The sequence below is a fragment of the Elephas maximus genome, chromosome 18 (genome assembly GCF_024166365.1).
Source record: "Elephas maximus indicus isolate mEleMax1 chromosome 18, mEleMax1 primary haplotype, whole genome shotgun sequence".
NCBI classification, from domain to species: Eukaryota; Metazoa; Chordata; class Mammalia; order Proboscidea; family Elephantidae; genus Elephas; species Elephas maximus.
The window spans coordinates 18,270,863-18,288,709 of record NC_064836.1 but is presented as its reverse complement, the minus strand read 5'-3'; the positions used below and the strand labels follow the sequence as shown (position 1 = coordinate 18,288,709).

At 48.7% G+C, this 17,847-nt stretch overlaps 1 protein-coding gene across 4 annotated transcripts in view; it reads left to right on the top strand.

Moving 5' to 3' along the window:
- Positions 1-17,847, top strand: part of PLXNA2 (plexin A2) — a 268,455-nt gene that overhangs the window by 102,961 nt on the left and 147,647 nt on the right. For all 4 annotated transcript variants that reach the window (XR_007513869.1, XM_049858412.1, XM_049858413.1 and 1 more), the window contains one exon: positions 14,732-14,866. Coding sequence is in view for 3 of the 4 variants with exons in the window: in XM_049858412.1 (XP_049714369.1) it covers positions 14,732-14,866 (135 nt within the window). In the remaining variant the exon portion in view is untranslated. The remainder of the gene's footprint in view (positions 1-14,731; positions 14,867-17,847) is intronic.

The following is a 17,847-nucleotide window of genomic DNA, read 5'->3' as shown; positions in this document are numbered from 1 at the left end:
AAGTGCTGTTCAGCTAATGATTCCAGTCCCTGGAGAGGTGGAGCACTCTTTTAAGAGAAAAAAATACAGAGGAGTGGGGGTGTGGGAGGGGCAGAAGGGGGATGCTTTAGTACTTTACACAAAAGCAAAGCTGTAGCTCCTTGGAGCTCTTTTTAGGGAGCAGATTAGAAGTGGGAAGGTTTGCCCTGAGCTGCCTTCTCTCTATGGGTTAAAGGCTGGAGCCTCCCCCTCACTTTTTTCTCTTTTTCACCAAGTAAAAAGGATCTGAATCCAAACACTGCCATCCTTTCTGCCCCAGTGGCCTCAGCCCTGTGAGTTCCCAGCACCGGTCCTGTGGAGACCCTAGCCAAACCAGTCCCTCTTGCTCAGAAAGAGGCTGCCTTCAAAAGCGGTTTGGAAACTCCCACAAAGCAAAGGGCCCTGTCACCACGCTCCCCGCTCCCTCCATATCCTCCTCCTTCCCCTGCTCCCTTGGAAAAGACAGAAAGTAGGGGTGAGCTGATTGCCCCCACCTCCTGAAAAGTTCCTCCCTTGCTAATTTTCCTCTTGAGCTCTAGCCCCACCCAAGAGTCAATGAAACAGAAGTAAATCGATCAAAATGGCTCTCCTTCATACAGCCCGTTCCAGTTTGCCAAGTGCTCTCATACCCTTTGTCTAATCTGTCCCTCCAGCTGCCTCATAGCATAAGCAGTATTGTTTCTGCCAGTTTTGCAGATGAGGAAAGTGAGAATTAATTCCTTTGGTGGAGCGTCCCTGCGTGGCCTCTCCCCCATCAGCTCTGATGGGACAGTCAGCACCTGTCAGAGGGCAGAGTGAGATGTGGGGCTTGGATGATCTAGAAAGAAAACCAAAAAATCTGTGAAGAGGCTGCCTGAGACAAGACCCCTATAGTCCTTCATTCTCATTGTCTCCAAGTGTGATGGCTTTATGGGGGGGGGGCTCTTTTAAAGCTATTTTGTTCCGCATGTTCCCTAGAATAGCCCTCTGCAGTCTTGGTCCCTGGTTAGCCGCTCACATCCTCACACAAAGAACCCCATCGGCGGCAGAAATGCAGCCACTCCTGGGTGCAGTGATGTTGTGGATGTTCAAGGCCCAGGAGCACATAGCAGCCTGGTATGGAAGCCTTTCAGGGTCTGGGAGGATTTGGGGAGACCAGAAGAGAACAGGGTCTGCACTTTGCTGACTGTTGAGCCAGTCATACCTTTGCTAATGGTCAGAGAAAAGGCAGTGCCAGGTTTGATCCTCAGGAGGCCTGGCCCCACTTTCCTCCTCACCCTCCCTAATAAGATCCTGGCACCTGCTGTACCCAGCCACCAGCAGAGTCTGTGTTGGCACTGTGCCCTGCAGCGGTGGCGCGTCTGCACAAGGAGGGGGTGGGCATTGAGAAGAAGCAGGTGTCCAGCCACAGAGAACAAGGTGACCGGGAAGGGTCTCAAGGCAGTGACCCCAGAGCAGAACCAGCATGGCTGGCAGCTCAGCAGATAAAGGCAATGCTCCCTCACCCCCCTCGCCCTACCCCACCTTGATTAGAAAGATCTGGGCCCAGAAGAGTAGCAATGAGTTAATTAGGGATCTGTTGTCATGAAGTCCATCTCCTGGAAGGGGAGATGGGGAAAGGTGTGACAACGACAGCTATTCAAACAGAACCTTTTAAAAGAGCTAGACCCTCCCCCAGCTGTCTGTCCTGCCTTTGGGCTCTATCAGGAAGTCAGAGGACCAGAGTACAGGGCAGCCTGGGCTGGCTGCGCAGGACTGCAGGGGAGGGAGGCTTTCTGGCCAGCCACCCTTGCCTCATCTCTGACGCTGTGGCTCAGACCACAGCCCTGACCCCATCTCTGTGTCCTTAGCCCTTGTTTTCCATCTGCCTTTTTTTTTTCTTTTTGTGGTCCCTGGAGTTCTTTTATGCCAGCATATTGACTGTTCATAGTACTCTCTTCCCGAGAACTCTTACTCATCTGGGGTAAGCCTAAAAGATCATTTCAACAGAAACAAATGTGTAGAGTGTGTTTATGTGCCATGTTCTGGAAGATCTTGCAGGGGGCGGGGGAGGCAGAGGTGAGCAGAGAGCAAGATTCCCTCATTCCCCACCCATTCTCTACAGATGGGGAAATGGAAGCCAGGAAATGTGAAGACCCAGCAGTGTTCAAATCCTGGCTTTGCTCCCTACCAGCTATGTGACCTGGGGGAAATTACCTCCCCTCTCTAAGCCTCAGTTCCCTCATCTACGGCAGTAGTTAGAGAGTAGTTACAGTAGTTATAAAATTGTTAGATAGCTATTACATCTATAATAGTAGTGCCTACCTCATAGGGTTGCTGTTAAGATTACATCAGAAAATGTGGATAAAGCAGTTAACACGAGGTCTAACAATCTCAGGGGTTAACTAATATGAGCTAGGAGTCATGTTCCGCTCCTGCCCTGTCTCAGCAATGGGGGTTTTATTCTTTCTGTCAGCATTTGTTATTGAGCACCTACTGTGTGCACAGTAGTATCGAGTGCAGTAAAGCACATGAAGCTGTACAAAACCATCTGTTTTCTAGAAATTTACAATCTTAGGGAAGGTACCTGCGTGTGTTCATAAGTAATCATGCCAAGGGATACTCTCAGTGGTCTGGGAACTCAAAGGAGGGATCAGCACTGGCTTCATGGAGGAAGTGGCACCTGGGTTGGTCCTTGAAGGAAGGTTAGGGTACAGGAGGTAGAATAAATTGTTGAGCATGAAGCCCAGAAAGCAGGGGACACCACTGAAGAATGATAAGAAGGCCATGTTAGCTAGACTTTTGAATGACAAACTGAGGAGTGTGTACTTTTCTAAATTCACAGTGGAGGACAGTTAACGGTAGTGGTGGTAGTGTGTGTATGTGTGCCGTGATTTACTTTTCTCATGTTGCAAAGGTAGTGTATGTTCATCATTAAAAAAAAATTAGGAGACTGAGATAAGCAAGAGAAAGAAAATTACCAACACCTGAAATTTAAGGATTTTGCATGCAGAAAAGGCAGGATCAAATGAGTGTTTTAAGAAGATTAATCTGGTGGTGTTTGGTGGACTAGATTAGAGCAGGAACATGCTGGCAGCAAGGAGGCTTCTCAGATTATTGCTCTCACCCAGATAAGAGGCAGTGAGGGCTCAGACTCCCTGTAGCAGTGGGAAGAGACTTGCAGTGACACGGATGCGGTCTCCGTTTCTCTCGGTTACCATACTTTTTCTGCCGCATGGTACACTCACCAGTCTTTAAATGCATTTTCCTTTTAAAATCTCAGGGAGTCCCCAGCGTTCAGGCACAAGCCCTGTGTCAGAGAGCTGTGCTCACAGCCCAGAGGCCCCCATGCATCCATCCAGCCAGCGGGAAGTGCCATCCGCAGGGTTAATGAGCAAAAGGTTACTGTTGCAGATTATAAAATGCTGGGCAATTTGAGGCAGTTGAAAAGAATGAGTTCATTAGAAAGGACAATAACCCCTTGAGCACCCCAGCCTCTGCTGCTTTTCCAGACTGCAGGTGGCCTTCTTTGTCACACTGGAGGAGACAGCTGCAGGATCCTTTTTATTCCCAGGACTTCTCTCCAGGAGCACCCAGCACTTTTTACATGTGGATTTTAGTCCCTACATGGGCACCGTCATCCTGTTTGACTTAGGGCAAACTGAGGCCCCAGAGGGCAACAGAACATAAGAGAAGGCACCAGGCTTTGGAATCTGTAGATGCAGCTTTGAGTTCTGCTTTGTCACTTAGTAGCTCTGTGCTCCTGCTCTAGATAATTCCTATTTCTTAATCTGTGAAATGGGAGGCCTATCTCATAGGGCTGTGAAGATTATTCATGTTTATATTCTTAGCTTTTTGCACACTAGTTGGCATATAATAGATGCTCATTAAATACCTTAAACTGAATTGAAAAAAGGAGATTGATCAAGCTAATCAAAAGCCTTTTGCAGATCCAGTCTCGAGAAATGCCACTTTCCTTTTCCTTTCGCTCCCTGGGAGTCAGATGGCTATTTCCAAAGTAGTTAACCTGCCTCAGTTCTAACCAAACCCTATTCCAGAGCACACTGACCCTAAAAAAACCAAACACTTGCTGTCAAAGTTGACACTGACTCATGGCAACCCCACGTGCATCGGAGTAGAGCTGCACTCCATGGGGTTTTCAATGGCTAATTTTTCAGAAGTAGATCACCAGGCTTTTCTTCTGAGGTGCCTAGGTGGACTCTAACCTGCAATGTTTTGGTTATCGGCCAAGCAGTTAACTGTTTGCACCACCTAGCGACTCCTGTGAGCCCTAAAGGGTGATTTTAGATCACTCCCAATTCAGAAAGCCGAAGAGGGTAGACCCTCTCCTGAAACAACAGCCTCCCCGCCCCCCGCCCCCCGCCCCCTGCCCAGGAGAGGAACCTGTGTGCGGTGCCCGGAATGAACATTCTGAGAGCCCCACATTGCTAGAGCTCTGGGTAAACAGATTCAAATTTGGCAGAAGTTCCTCATTATTTTTTAATAATGCCTTTAGCACCTTTCTACACCTCCCCCCGCCAGCTCTGTGTACTCCACGTGAATTATTGCTTAGCTGCTGCGTGATTTGATTTCATCTGAGACTGCTTAATGCTTCTGCTGTCCCTCACTGTGTTTATCTTATTGTTCCCCAGAACAATCAAGTGCTTCCTCTGCCCCTGGCAGCTCCATCTTGCTCCTGGAGCCTCCCAGCCTCCCCAAGTCCAGAACTGGAGCAGCATCTGAAGGTAGGGCTGGCCTAAGGCCTGAGCCCTATGCTCCTGCATTGCCTAAGGCAATTTCATCCCTTCCCCATCCTTGGAGCTGCAGACACCCTCCTTGACAGAGATAGAGCCAAGAGACCTGGCTTCTTGCTTCCTGGGTCTTGACACCACTTTCCCTGAGTGGGTAAAGCAGTGGCCCAGGGATGGGGGAGCTGGTGGCCGGAGACCTGCAGAGGGGTCTGTGTTAACCGTAAGGAGTCCTGTGAGCAGCTTGGGTAGTGACTGCTTGGCAGTTCTCCTCTGCCTGATGAGGAGCAAAGAAGCCACGATTTAGAAAAAGGAAACTGGCCTCCAATCTCCCATGGCATCCAACCTCCAGCAGCCTAACCTTAAATACTACCTTACTCATAGTAAGTGCTCAGTAGCAATCCTGACATCCACTGTCCTTATTTGCCAGGCTGTTGATCCTCACTCTGTCCTCAGATGCAGAAGTCCAGAGAATAAGTGGGTCCGGGACCCCTCTCCACCCTCCAGGAGAAAGCCCTTCATGGTCCCATGGCCTGCCCTTTGACGCCCAGGTGCCTCTAGTCCTATGCACCCCTCTGCTACCCCCCCAATTCCCCGCTTAATATCTAGGGCAGATTCTTAACATGCACAGAAATAGAAATAACCATACATGGAAATGTCAATCTCCAGTGTCAAAGCCCCGGTGATTGACCGACAACTCCTGGGGGCCTGGTGCTGGAGGCATCTGTGTGCACGTGGGAGTGTGTGCAGGAGGGTGGAGGTGGCTGGAATTCAAAGCTGGGCAGATCTGACCACCTCCTGCCTCTTCATGGACAGGAGGAACCCTTAGTCCCATCTCCATTCTTCTTCTGCTGGCTCAGTGCAACTCACAGGCCGAGTTTTACAGGCTCCACATCCCCCTCCAATTATCCAAGCATTTAAGCCCAGGTTCCCACCCATCCTCCGGGGAGCCTCAGACTGCTGGGCTGTGACTGCACAGTTAGTTACAGTTTCCACCAGCTTGGAGGGTGGGGCAGGGAGAAGCACCCAGGAAGTTGCTGCTGATGTTTCTGTGTGTGTGTATGTGTGTGTGTGTGTGTGTGTGTGTGTAGGAGCATGTGAGCCTATGCACAGAGTACAGGGAGGAGGAATCTCGAGACTGAATTTACCAAAGACTTCGATCTATAAATAATTCAGGTTATAAAGCTCTACAAAAATAAACTGCAGCTCGAATCCTCGCTCTCGCAGTACTAAACGCACAGCGGTAGATGGACGCGCTCTTGTGAACTCCCCAGTTCAGTCTGAGCCACACCGGGGCTTCTCCCTTTGCCCCTCCTTAAAGGTCTAAACCTGCACACGCACGTGCACAGACCCCCCTATGCCACACAAGCCAGAGTTCTAAGCCAAGCAGAGATAGAACCAAGTAGTAAAGGCCCCTCCAAAGTGAGTTTGAAGACTTCAGGTGACTAGACCTGTGGAAACTGTTGTTGAGCCCTTAGTAACTCTGTGTCAAAGCCTCGTCTTCTCTAAATGCTCAGGTCTGAGAGACCAAGCTTCAAAGAAATCTGGGCTCAGATATAACAATAGCACCTTTATATTCACATCCAGCTTTATGTTTTTCAAAGTGCTTCTATTTCCACATGTCCTCACCTCAAGCCTCACCCCCTCCAAGAAGCCTTCCCTGAAGGACCAGGTGAGGTGCTGTCCCATCCCCACGTTCATCTCTGTTGGAACCCTGTACAAACCTCTTCTCACAAGGGGTAGTTTGTGTTTGTGAAGACTGGTTTGATGTATCACGTCAATCCCTGGGGTTGTCTGAGGGGACCCTGTATCATCTGTCACAGTGTCCCCAGCATTTAATGCAGCCTAGCACCTTTTTTAGCACCTGGTCGTTGGTGTTAACTGCCCTCAAGTCCCACTCACAGCAACTCCATGCACAATGTTGTGCTCTAGAGGGTTTTCATTGGCTGATTTTCAGAAGTGGATTGCCAGCCCTTTCTTCCTAGGCTGTCTTAGTCTGGAAGGTCTGCTGAAACCTGTTCAGCATCATAGCAGCACACATGCCTCCACTGACAGTTGGGTGGTGGCTGCGCATGAGCTGCGTTGGTTGGGAATTGAACCTGGGTCTCCCACGTGGAAGGAAAACTACCACTGAACCACCATCGCTCCCCAGTAGTGATGCACACTGGGCTGTCCTAAAATTCACAGCTAATAACTCATTTAATGCTCAAAGGTCCTCTCTGAGATAAAGAGTTCCCACCCTTATTTGGCAGCTACAGAAACTACTACATAGACAAGTGAAGTGACCTGCCTGAAGTCACTCAGGCCATTCATGAGAAAGCTGGTAAAGAGCCAGACATGAGCCTGAGCTTCCCCCGGTTGGGAGACTTTTCGAATCAGTCTGCTTCCTGCTGTGAGGCCCAAGAAGATCCTCAGTTCTATTGCCCTTTAGCAGCTCTTGTAAAATAAATATATAAATAGAAATAACAATCATAAAGTGATGTTATTAAAGTGCCAAATCCCAAATAAGGGCTTCATAATTTAGGGCTAACTACAGAAGAAATTGCTGTGCCAGAAAAAGGAGTGTGGGGGGGCCTGCAGGTAAGCAAGTTAATTGGATGTGCTGATTTGAATTGGATGTTCCAGTAAAGAGGCTGTCATTAATTCTGTACAGACACAGCTGTGATTTAGAGGGAAGATACTAATAGAAGGATTACTGTTCCATTCTCATTTCAAAGGGGCCTTCTACCTGGAGGGCTGGACAGTCAGCCTCCCCTGGACCTTACCTGACACACTCCTCACCCAAAGACAGCTCTGATCAACTGGCTTTCAGCTCTGTCTTAGTCATCTCGTGCTGCTATAACAGAAATACCACAGGTGGATGGCTTTAACAAAGAGAAATTTATTTTCTCATAATCTAGTAGGCTAGAAGTCCAAATTCAGGGTGACGCCTCCAGGGGAAGGCCTTCTCTCTCTGTTGGCTCTGGAGGAAGGTTCTTGTCATCAATCTTCCCCTGAACTAGGAGCTTCTCCTCACAGGAACCCTGTGTCCAAAGGGTGCGCTCTGCTCCCGGCACTGCTTTCTCGGTGGTATGAGGTCCCCATGTCTCTCTGCTCACTTCTCTCTTTTGTATCTCAAAAGAGATTGGCTTAAGACACTATCTAGTAGATCTCTTCAATATAACTGCCACTAATCCATCTCTTTAAATCATAGTGATAGGATTTATAACACACAGGGAATCACATCAGATGACAAAATGGTAGACAATCGTACAATACTGGGAATCATGACGTAGCCACGTTGACAGATATTTTGTTGTTGTTAGGTGCTGTCGAGTCGGTTCGGACCCGTAGCAACCCTATACACAACAGAGTGAAACACTGCCCAGCCCTGCACCATGCTCACAGTCGTTGTTATGCATGAGCCCATTATTGCAGCCATTATGTCAATCCATCTCATTGAGGGTCTTCCTCTTTTTTGCTGACCCTCTACTTTACCAAACGTGATGTCCTTCTCTGGGGACTGATTTTTCCTGACAGCATGTCCAAAGTGTGTGAAAAGCAGTCTCGTCACCCTTGCTTCCTAAGGAGCATTTCGATTATCCTCATAAGACAAATTTTCAATATCCTTTGCCAACACTACAATTCAAAGGCATCAATTCTGAATACCGGTGGCATAGCTTCCATCATCACAGCAACACACAAGCCCCCATAGTATGACAAACAGACAGACACGTGGGGGACAGATATTTTGGGAAGATGCAATTCAATCCATGGTAAGCTCCCAAATAAGGTCCTCAAAAATTGTTGTTGTTGGGTGCCATAGAGTCAATCCTGACTCATAGGGGCCCTGTATGACAGAGTAGAACTGGCCATAGGGTTTTCTAGGCTGTAGTCTTTATGGGAGGAGACTGCTCGGTCTTGTCTCTTGTGGAGCCACTGGGTGGATTTGAACTGCAGATCTTTCGATTAGCAGTCAAGTGCTTAACCGCTGTGCCACCAGGACTCCACCAAAAATTAGGTTCTGAGTTTATTGTTGCCCCAGGAAATAGGGTTTCCAAGGAGGGGCTTGTAGATTTGAACTGCCCACCTTTTGGTTAACAGACAAGTTCTTAACCACTGCACCACCAGGGTTCCTCAATAACACCTAGCACATTGTAAAAGCCACAGTAAGTGGTAGTTATTATTAAATTCTCTAGGTGAGCGGGGTCCTTGAGAATTCACCAAGTCCACCCCACTGCCTTCAGGCAGAGCTGCATTGAAACCATGGAGCAATGGGTTCATTCTGTGTTAAAAGTCCTCTTGATAAGTTACAGTCTCCTGGAGTCCCTGGGTGGTGCAAATGATTAACATGCTTGCTGCTTAATGAAAAGTTCAAGGTTCAAGTTCACCCAGAGGCACCTCACAAGAAAGCCCTGATGATCTACTTCTGAAAGGTCAGTCATGGAAAACCCTGTGGAGCACAGTTCTATTCTGACACACATGGGGTTGCCGTGGGTCAGAGGTGACTTGACAGCAGCTCGTTTCTGATTCTGTGGTCACCCATTCTACAGAAGTGACCTCACAATAGGAATTCTCACTAGAGCTAGCCTAGATCTCCTTGGGCAACAGTTTAGGCACATTTTGTCTTTTGCAGGTCTCAGTAAAGACTGTCACCCTCTCCTGTAGCAGATTGTCCTTATCTTACCTACCTTCCGATCCTTGTCCAATCAAAATGGCCCTGGTAGCTTGTGTATATCCACTAAGATCTAGCCCTCCTAGAGAGGAGGAGCCCAACTAGGAAGACATGTTCCAGTGGCTGGCGTCCACCTGTCTGCGTCAGCTTCCTCTCTGCCCAGTCTCCTGGCTCCTCCACAGCCTAGTTGGATGTCAGGAGCTGTGCAGCTTGAGTCTGATAATGTTGTTCTCTTGGATGGGATTCATGGCCTATTTTAGTTTATTGTTGTTCTGTGGTCATTGAAATTCAGCTCTAGAGTCACAAACTTAAAAGCTGAAGAGAGATAGCACTTTGTGGGACGTCACAGAATAGACTCAATTAATTGGCTTTCTAAATCCCTCTTTCATTTTGGGACTCCTTGACAGTCCCCTCACCACTACCCATACTTCGTCTGGTCAGCTGGAGGACAGCCCTGCAACTCAGAACTTCGTACCCAAGATAGAACTGGAGAAGCGTGTGCTTGAACTACAGCAGAACCTGTCTTCCTAGTCAGTCATGGGATGTGCTCTCTCTCCAGCTGTGAGCTTTCCTCACAGCTGGAGCTGGTTTTGAGCCCCAGTTGCTCCCCAACTAGCTGTGCCTTGCATGGGAGAGCTTAGACGGGATGGGGTCCCAAAGCTCTCACAGCTCTGCCAGTTTATAAGCCTGTGATGCTCCTGGGATGTGGACTGAGCAGACTTGTTTTCCTATTATCCATAGAGGACAACTGAGGCTCAGAGAGACTAGGTAACTTCCCTACAAAGGTGCCATTGGGCAGAAAGCAGACCCAGGCAAGAATTGATTCAGAATGGAACCCAGGAATCCTGATTCCCAGACTTTGACAACTTTGGCATGTTGCTTGGAGGGAACAAAGGGAATTCTGGAGGCAAGAGAGTTCTGCTGCCCAGCTGACCTCCTCTTGCCTGCCAACTCCTGCCCCACCTCATCCTCCTAGATCCTTGGCCCCCTGGCCCCATTCCCCATCTTCTCTGCCCTCTTGTTATCTTGGAGGGTTAAGCAAACTTGGGGCAGATAGCACAGAGTGAAGTGGTTAACAGGGAAACACAGACTCTTGCCCAATACTGCCCTTCTCACCAGTGATCTGGAATGAATGAAATAGGATAGCTTATTCAGGTTCAGTACCAAGAATGTTTTATTCTGGTTTTGCTTTAGCTCTGCCATTTAAGAGTTATGTAGGTTTGATTCTAGCTTGAACTGGTTCATTAAATGATGGGAGGGGCAGATTGGTGTTGCAGAAGGGGAGAAAATTCTGATTAGGTCTTTGCTTCAGAAAAAAGCTAATGATTGGGATTGATCCTGGCTGAGATGCAGCAGAGTGTATGATGATAAGTTCTTTGACTCAATCCCAGCCCTAACTTGGCCACAGGTACCATGTAGGCCCAGGGATCAGAGAGGGAAGATCATATCTGTAGTGCACCTCTGTGTTTCCTTCTGACTTGATATCCAGGCCTTGCCTGGGCATTCAGATGGGTGCCCAGGCTCCTGGGGACGGTGGCTGCTCCAGCTGACGGAGGTCTCCAGCTTCCCTAGACAGGGAGATTCTGGGCCAGGCCTGAGGGAGGGGGCTGGTCCCACAGCGTCTGGGGGTCAGCCAGCACTTTGAGAAGACCTAAACCTCCCTGGAGAGGGCCAGCTATCAGGGGAGGGTGGCGAGTGACATTGAAACACTTCTCCTTCACAGACAGGTACAGTGCAGACTCAGAGGAGAAACAGAGCCTTAAATGCCCCATTTTTATAGAGACAGAAAACTGAGGTCCAGCCAACCAGAGGTCATGACTATCACATCTGCCCTTGACCTCCAGCAATGGCCCAGGAACTTTTGTGAATAAAAGCTACTACATTTCTGGAAGGGTCTCATGGAAATTCAGAGGTCTGTCCCTCTAAGGGAATCTCTAGGTGGTGCAAACAGTTAATGTGCTCTGCTGCTAACCAAAAGGTTGGAGGTTCAAGTCCATCCAAAGTAGTCTTGGAAGAGAGGCCTGGTGATCTGCTTCTGAAAAATCAGCCATTTGAAACCCTATGGGGCATAGTCCTACTCCGACACACGTGGGTCATCATGCATCAGAGTCAACTTTACAGCAACCGTTTCTGGACCATCTGAGGGAGAATGCTGCTTTGAATGTTAAGAAGAAAAATTTTAATTGTGAGACATTTTCCCAGATAAAGACCTTTCTTCCTGCTTCTACTACAATGTCGTAGTCAGACTTGCTCCACCGTGGAAGGTGATAGCCTCGGCCCCATAACATCATTCCTGAACCCTAGAGTCTCCCTCTACCCTACGAGTGAAGGAAGACTCCCTGAGCCCACCCCAGAGAGGCTGGCTTTGGTGACACCCATGCTGAGAGCACCGGGCTAGATGCTGTCCCAGGCCTTTCTGGCATGGTATCCTGGGATGGACTCAGAGAGCCTAAGCTGGGAGTCCTGGCTCACCAGATCTAATGGGATAGATTTGCAGATATTTAGGGGATGGATTTGGGGTCAGAGAGACCTTCCTGGGACCCTAAAATTTTAATCTCTCAATGGCCAGCTTATTGATGGTTTGTAGATTGTCCTACCATTTCCTCTGGCCTGCCTGAGGCAGGAATGCTACAGATGGTGAGTGTCCTACCTCAGCCACAAACAAGTGCGTGCAAGAAGCACACCTGCACACGCCAATGCAGCAGCTTTGAGCACCAGAAAGCCACTAGCTGGGCAGGAAAAGGCAAGACTGGAGCTGAGGGAAAGAGGAGAGAGCAGCCCACAGAGCTAGGTGACCCCCAGTGGAGTTTCTAAGATAGAGACAGAGTGGGGCGGGAAGCTAAGGGAAGAGTATATTTGGTTCAATTGAAGTCTCCTCCTTAACTTCAGGCCAGAGCCCCCCCACCTAAGTCACCAGGTACCAAGGTGATGAGGAGACCACAGCCTCCTGCCCCTAGGTCCTGACGCACTGCTTCCAATCCCGGGGTCTAGTACAAGGCCCTCAGCCAGGAATCTGTTGTTTCTGCCACTGGAGACTCCATGGCCAGAGCGTCCACCATGTAGTGAGCTCGTGGTCTGCTTCCCACCTATCCCCAGTCTATCCCTGCCCAACAGGTACAGAACATACTCTGTCTCAGGGCCCTCAAATATGCACATCCTCAGGAGGGTTGTTGTTGTTGAGTGTCTTATAGAATTCTGACTCATAGCAACCCTATAGGACAGAGTGGAAGTCAGGAGAGTAGAGAAATGTGGATGGAAGCCCTGGTCCTACTCCCCCAACTCTACAATAAATAACGCTGGTGATCCTCCCCACCAGTGGCCAACAATTCCAACATATAGCGACCCTATAGGACAGAAAATACGTTCCTCCTTACACGTTCCTTGTGGTCTCAGGCACCAAACTTGGGCATGGGAATGAGTAAGTCATGGTTCCAGCCCTCAGGAGCTCTCAATGTGATGGGGAGAGATGGGCAGAGGGAAGGAGCTGGTAGGGAAGGGAAGCTTTAATCTTAAACTCTTCCACAGCAAATATCTTCTGACCCCACTTCGAGTCAGCACTTAAAGTCGAGGCTGCTTGTTCACAGTGCATGCCCTTCCAACATCATTCTCGAGCATTCTCTTTTATCCACCGCCAGCTATGTTTCCAGCCCCATTTTAGTCATCATAGGTTTATAGGAGAAAAACACATTCCTGCCTCCAGACTGTTGACAGGATTTGTGCACATGTGAAGCAATTAGAGAACAATTCAAATAGAGAGTCAATAAATGTTAGCTAATATATGTGCAATGAACAAATCAATTGATTATAATCCTAGGACAAAGTGTCTGATAGGAAAAAAAGCACTGGGGTTGGGAGCAGTCAGTGCAGGCAGGGAGGTTGGGAGCAGGCTTCATGTTTCAAGACTTCATGGAGGAGGCAGGGCTTGATTGAGCTAGAGGGCCTTTAGATGAGGCAGGGAGCAAAGGCAAGGGAGAGGTAGAGGATGTTGGTCAACACTTGGCTGCTATGTTGGGACCAGAAATCCTGGGGGAAGGAGCACATTAAAACCAAGGACTCTTTGCCACCAATCTTTCGTATGACTTTACGGGCCTCTTTTCTCTGTGTGTTAGTATTCTACACAGGGGTTACAAAAAAAAAAAAAAGATTAAAAACCAGTTGCCGTCGAGTCACTTCCAGCTGGTGGTGACGCCATGTGTGTGAGAGTAGAACTGCACTCCATAGGGCTTTCAGTGGCTGGTTTTTCAGAAGTAGATCACCATACCTTTCTTCTGAAGTGACTCTGGGTGGACTCGAACCTACAACCTTTCAGTCAGCAACCCAGTGCATTAACTCTTTGCACCATCCTGGGACTCCTAGACAACATTAGTGCTTCTCAGGCCCCCCCCACCCCCCACACCAGCATCATAAGCATCACCTAGGAATTTGTTAGAAATGCAAACTATAAGGCCTTATCCCCCACTGAATCAGAAATTTGGGGGTGGGGTCCTGCAATATATTGTCACGAGCTCTCTAGGCAATTCTGATGCAGGCTGCCTTGAGAGCCACTGGATTGGATCAGTGCCTCTCATCCCTGCCGTTCATTAGACTCACCTGGGGAGCTTTTAAGCTGAAAGATGCCTAGGCCCCATCCACAGAGATTCTGATTAATGCGTCTGTCCCTGGGATCGGTGTTTTACAGACCTCCCCAAATGATTCTAAACTGCAGCCATACTGAGAGCACTGGGCTAGATGCTGTCCCAGTCCTTTCTGGTGTGGTAACCTGGGATGGACTCAGAGAGCCTAAGCTGGGAGTCCCGGCTCACCAGATCTAATGGGATAGATTTGCAGATATTTAGGGGATGGATTTGGGGTCAGAGAGACCTTCCTGGGACCCTAAAATTTTACTCTCTCAATGGCCAGCTTATTGATGGTTTGTAGATTGTCCTACCATTTCCTCTGGCCTGCCTGAGGCAGTAATGCTACAGTTGGTGAGTGTCCTACCTAAGCCACAAACAAGTGCGTGCAAGAAGCACACTTGTGCATGCACGCACACCACATGGTGCTGTAAATATGTGCATGGGCATAAGAATAACCACATAAGAATATTCACTATCATGCTTAAGGGCACACAAATCCACTGTCAGAAATCCCAGACCCCGCACACCCAGGCTGCTTGGGAAAGGATTCCTCTGGGTGGAAGCTACACTATTTGGAATAAATGGCATCTCGGTCTTCCCTGCAGCCTAGCTTAGTTCAGGATGGCAACTGGAGAGAGGGGCTTGCTCTCTCAGAAGCTACCTGCGCCAGGGTGAAGCAGGTAACCCACAGAGAATGCTGAGTGCAGATCCTGAAGACATCCTTGTTTCTCTTACAGATTCGGGCAGATGGTCCCCCCCATGGTGGGGTCCAGTATGAGATGGTCTCTGTGCTCAAAGATGGGAGCCCCATCCTCCGGGACATGGCTTTCTCCATTGATCAGCGCTACCTGTATGTCATGTCCGAGAGACAGGTAAGCACCACCGCCCTACCCTCCTTGCCAAGCCCCAGGAAGAGCTGATGATCTGTGGCCGTTGCTCAGTAGCCGTTCTGTCTAACAAGAGAGACCACTGGGCTTACTGCACAGGGGCCTTGGGAGAAGGCAGAGTCCCTGGAGGCTTTTGTGGGAGCCAGAGAGAAGCAAATGGGGGCCAGCTACTTCCCGGAGGCTTCTCTCTAGGCCACAGCCCCTGTCTCAGCACGTGATGAACAGCCCTGCAGGAACGGGCCAGACTACATGGAGCAGCTTGGTGTGATTAGGAGGTGGATTTACTGCTACTAGGCCCACAGAGTCGGCCGCTCAAGGGAGCCAAAGAGGTGTAAATAATCCAGGCCTCCAGGCTGGGCCCAATCCTATGAGAGATAAACCCAAGATAGGGCCCCCCAAAGGGGTTAAAAACCTTGGTCTGAATCTTAGACTGGTGTAGGGTAGAAGTTGGTCAGCTTCTGGGAAGCTGCAACTATGCCTGCAGAGATGGAGAACCCTGTGAAATAGACTCCTGCCCTCTACTTGGTAACAACTGAGCAAGCTCCCCACCCTCTGAGATGGAGCAGTTATTTCTTCAAGTTGCCCAGATTGTACTTGCTCTCAGTATGTACCAGCAGGCAGAAAGCAATGCAGGGAGATCCATGGGGAAGGGAAAGCGAGACAGAGGGTTCACCAGATGAACGGAGATCAGAAAGCAAAGCTGGCACATTCCATTCACTCAGCCAGTTGTCAAGCAGCAGCATTGGTCTTGGCATTGTACTAAACAGGGTAACATGAAGGCCAAAGAAGGAGAAAAAGGGTTGTGGATCAGTCTTGGCAGCCAAGGACACTGACTCAGACTAGAGGAGGATGCGGGGCTGGAGGACCAGCCAGCTTTCACAAGGTCCTTCCCAGCTCCTGTGTCACTCTCCATACTCTGCAAGGATTCTGGGTGTCCTTGATCAGCTCTGCCCTTCCCAGAGTCCTTCTCACCTCCTTTCCTTCCAAATGTAAGGAATCTGAACCGATAGAGGAGAGATGAGTGGAATGAGCAGGGAAGAGATACAAGGGCACAGGATACCATTAAGAGAGGCAGCGATGCAGTTCTAAATTGAAAATTACTTTCAGATAGATGGCACAAATCATATGCTAATTGCATGCAAATAACGTGCAGATACTCTTGAACCCACCTGTCTTTCTTGCATGTGGGCCCTGCATAAACAGATCCAGATGGGAACATGGTAGAACTGGAAGAGGCTTTGCCTAACCTAGAGTGGGTTAAATTTGTCTGGAAATAAACACTGGCCTGTAAGTCCAAAAAAATAGACAGCTCTAAATGAACCCATTACTAGGCATATGTTTATTGAGAATAAAGTGCTGGGAAAATATTAGAATGAATTGGACTTCGTTGTTGCCCACAAGCTGCTTACAGTCTAATGAAAGTGAGAGGCATGTGGCTAAACACCTGTAATATCAGATTGAATTATAAAATGCTCTGCTCTTTCTTCCTAATCTTTGCTTTTAAGTCAAAAAGTTACTTTTTTAAGTAAAAATTATAAATGCTCACCACATTCAAACAATACCTACAGAGAAAAGCACCAAGTCACCAATTTCTATGACCCAGAATGACATGCCATGTTAACGTTTGGTAAGCACCATCCCAGACATGTCTGCAGAAATTTATACAGATAGAAGAATGGATGGATAGATGGCTACCTCAGTGGGTGGATGAATGGATGGTCAGAGGGACTGAAGAGACCCACATCAACATGACACTCTCAAGAGACAATACGTGTGGCAGGCGAGCAGCAGGAGACTCAGTAAGGGCTCTTTCTTATGTTCTCTGAGCCCAATGATGTGGAAAAGCAGAAGAAGCAAACAGGAATGACCCAATGACACCTTGATGAAGCTGAGAAGATACCAGGGTGCGTATTTTAGCTGCAGATCTTTTGCTCAACTGGAATGCTTTTTGAAATTGCCTCCAAAATGAGGCCAAAGGAGAGGGCCTGGGTCAGGGCTGGAGGCCAATGAGTGTGTGTCAGGGAATGAATGACCTCTTAAAACTATGGCTGACCCTGCCACAGAGATCGTCAGAGTGGCTAAACCAAGTGTCCACATAGCTTATTTGTAAATACCTCTCCTTTGCCCTCACCTTCTGCCTCAGCTGCCCCGTTGTTGTTACTGTCTACAGCAAACAGAGGGGTTCAGTGGTAGCCGGTCACGATGAAAGATAAAAGAAGAATTTGGGCTTAACGCCACAGGGCTGTCTCTTGTCAGAAGAGATATTAGTAGGGGAGCTACCTGTGCCAGGTAGAGCTGTGATCAGGGGGGCAAAGTCCAAGGGGGATCTGTGGTAGCGCTCTGAGGCCTGTCACCTGGAAAGCCGTAAATTCTGTAGGAATAGGTAGCCAGGTGATTTAAACAGGGGCTGAGTCCGGGGACAAGGGCCAAGAACAGCTTAGGAGGCCCATCCATCTGAGTCTGAGCGGCTGGGAGCACAGAGTTTTCACAGAGAGCTCGGACCTCGGGAAGGAAACGTGTGGCAAGAGAACAGTCAATGAAAATGTGGTCAGATAACCTGGTTTCTAGGCCAGATTTGCTCTAACAGGTAGTATGACCCTCTCACAGCTTCAGTTTCCCCTTTATAAAATGGAGGGATTTCATCAGATAAAAGGATAAACTCTGAAGTCAGTAACTCTGGATTCGAATCCTGTCTCACCCATTTTGTAGCCAAGTCACCTTGGAGAAGTCACTTGACTTCAGTGCGTCAAGGTCAATGTGAGGCTACCTGAGACAATAGATGGGGAACTACCTATTGCTCTACCTCCCACATCACAGAAAGAATTGTCATTATGATGCTGTAGGGTCCCATCCACCTCTCATGCAGTTTTCACTCCATTGCTCAGGAGTGCAGAGAGCTTTTTCTGAGGGTGCCCACTGGAAATAGCCTGTCTCGGAGATGTGAGAGATGATTCGAAGGAAGATAA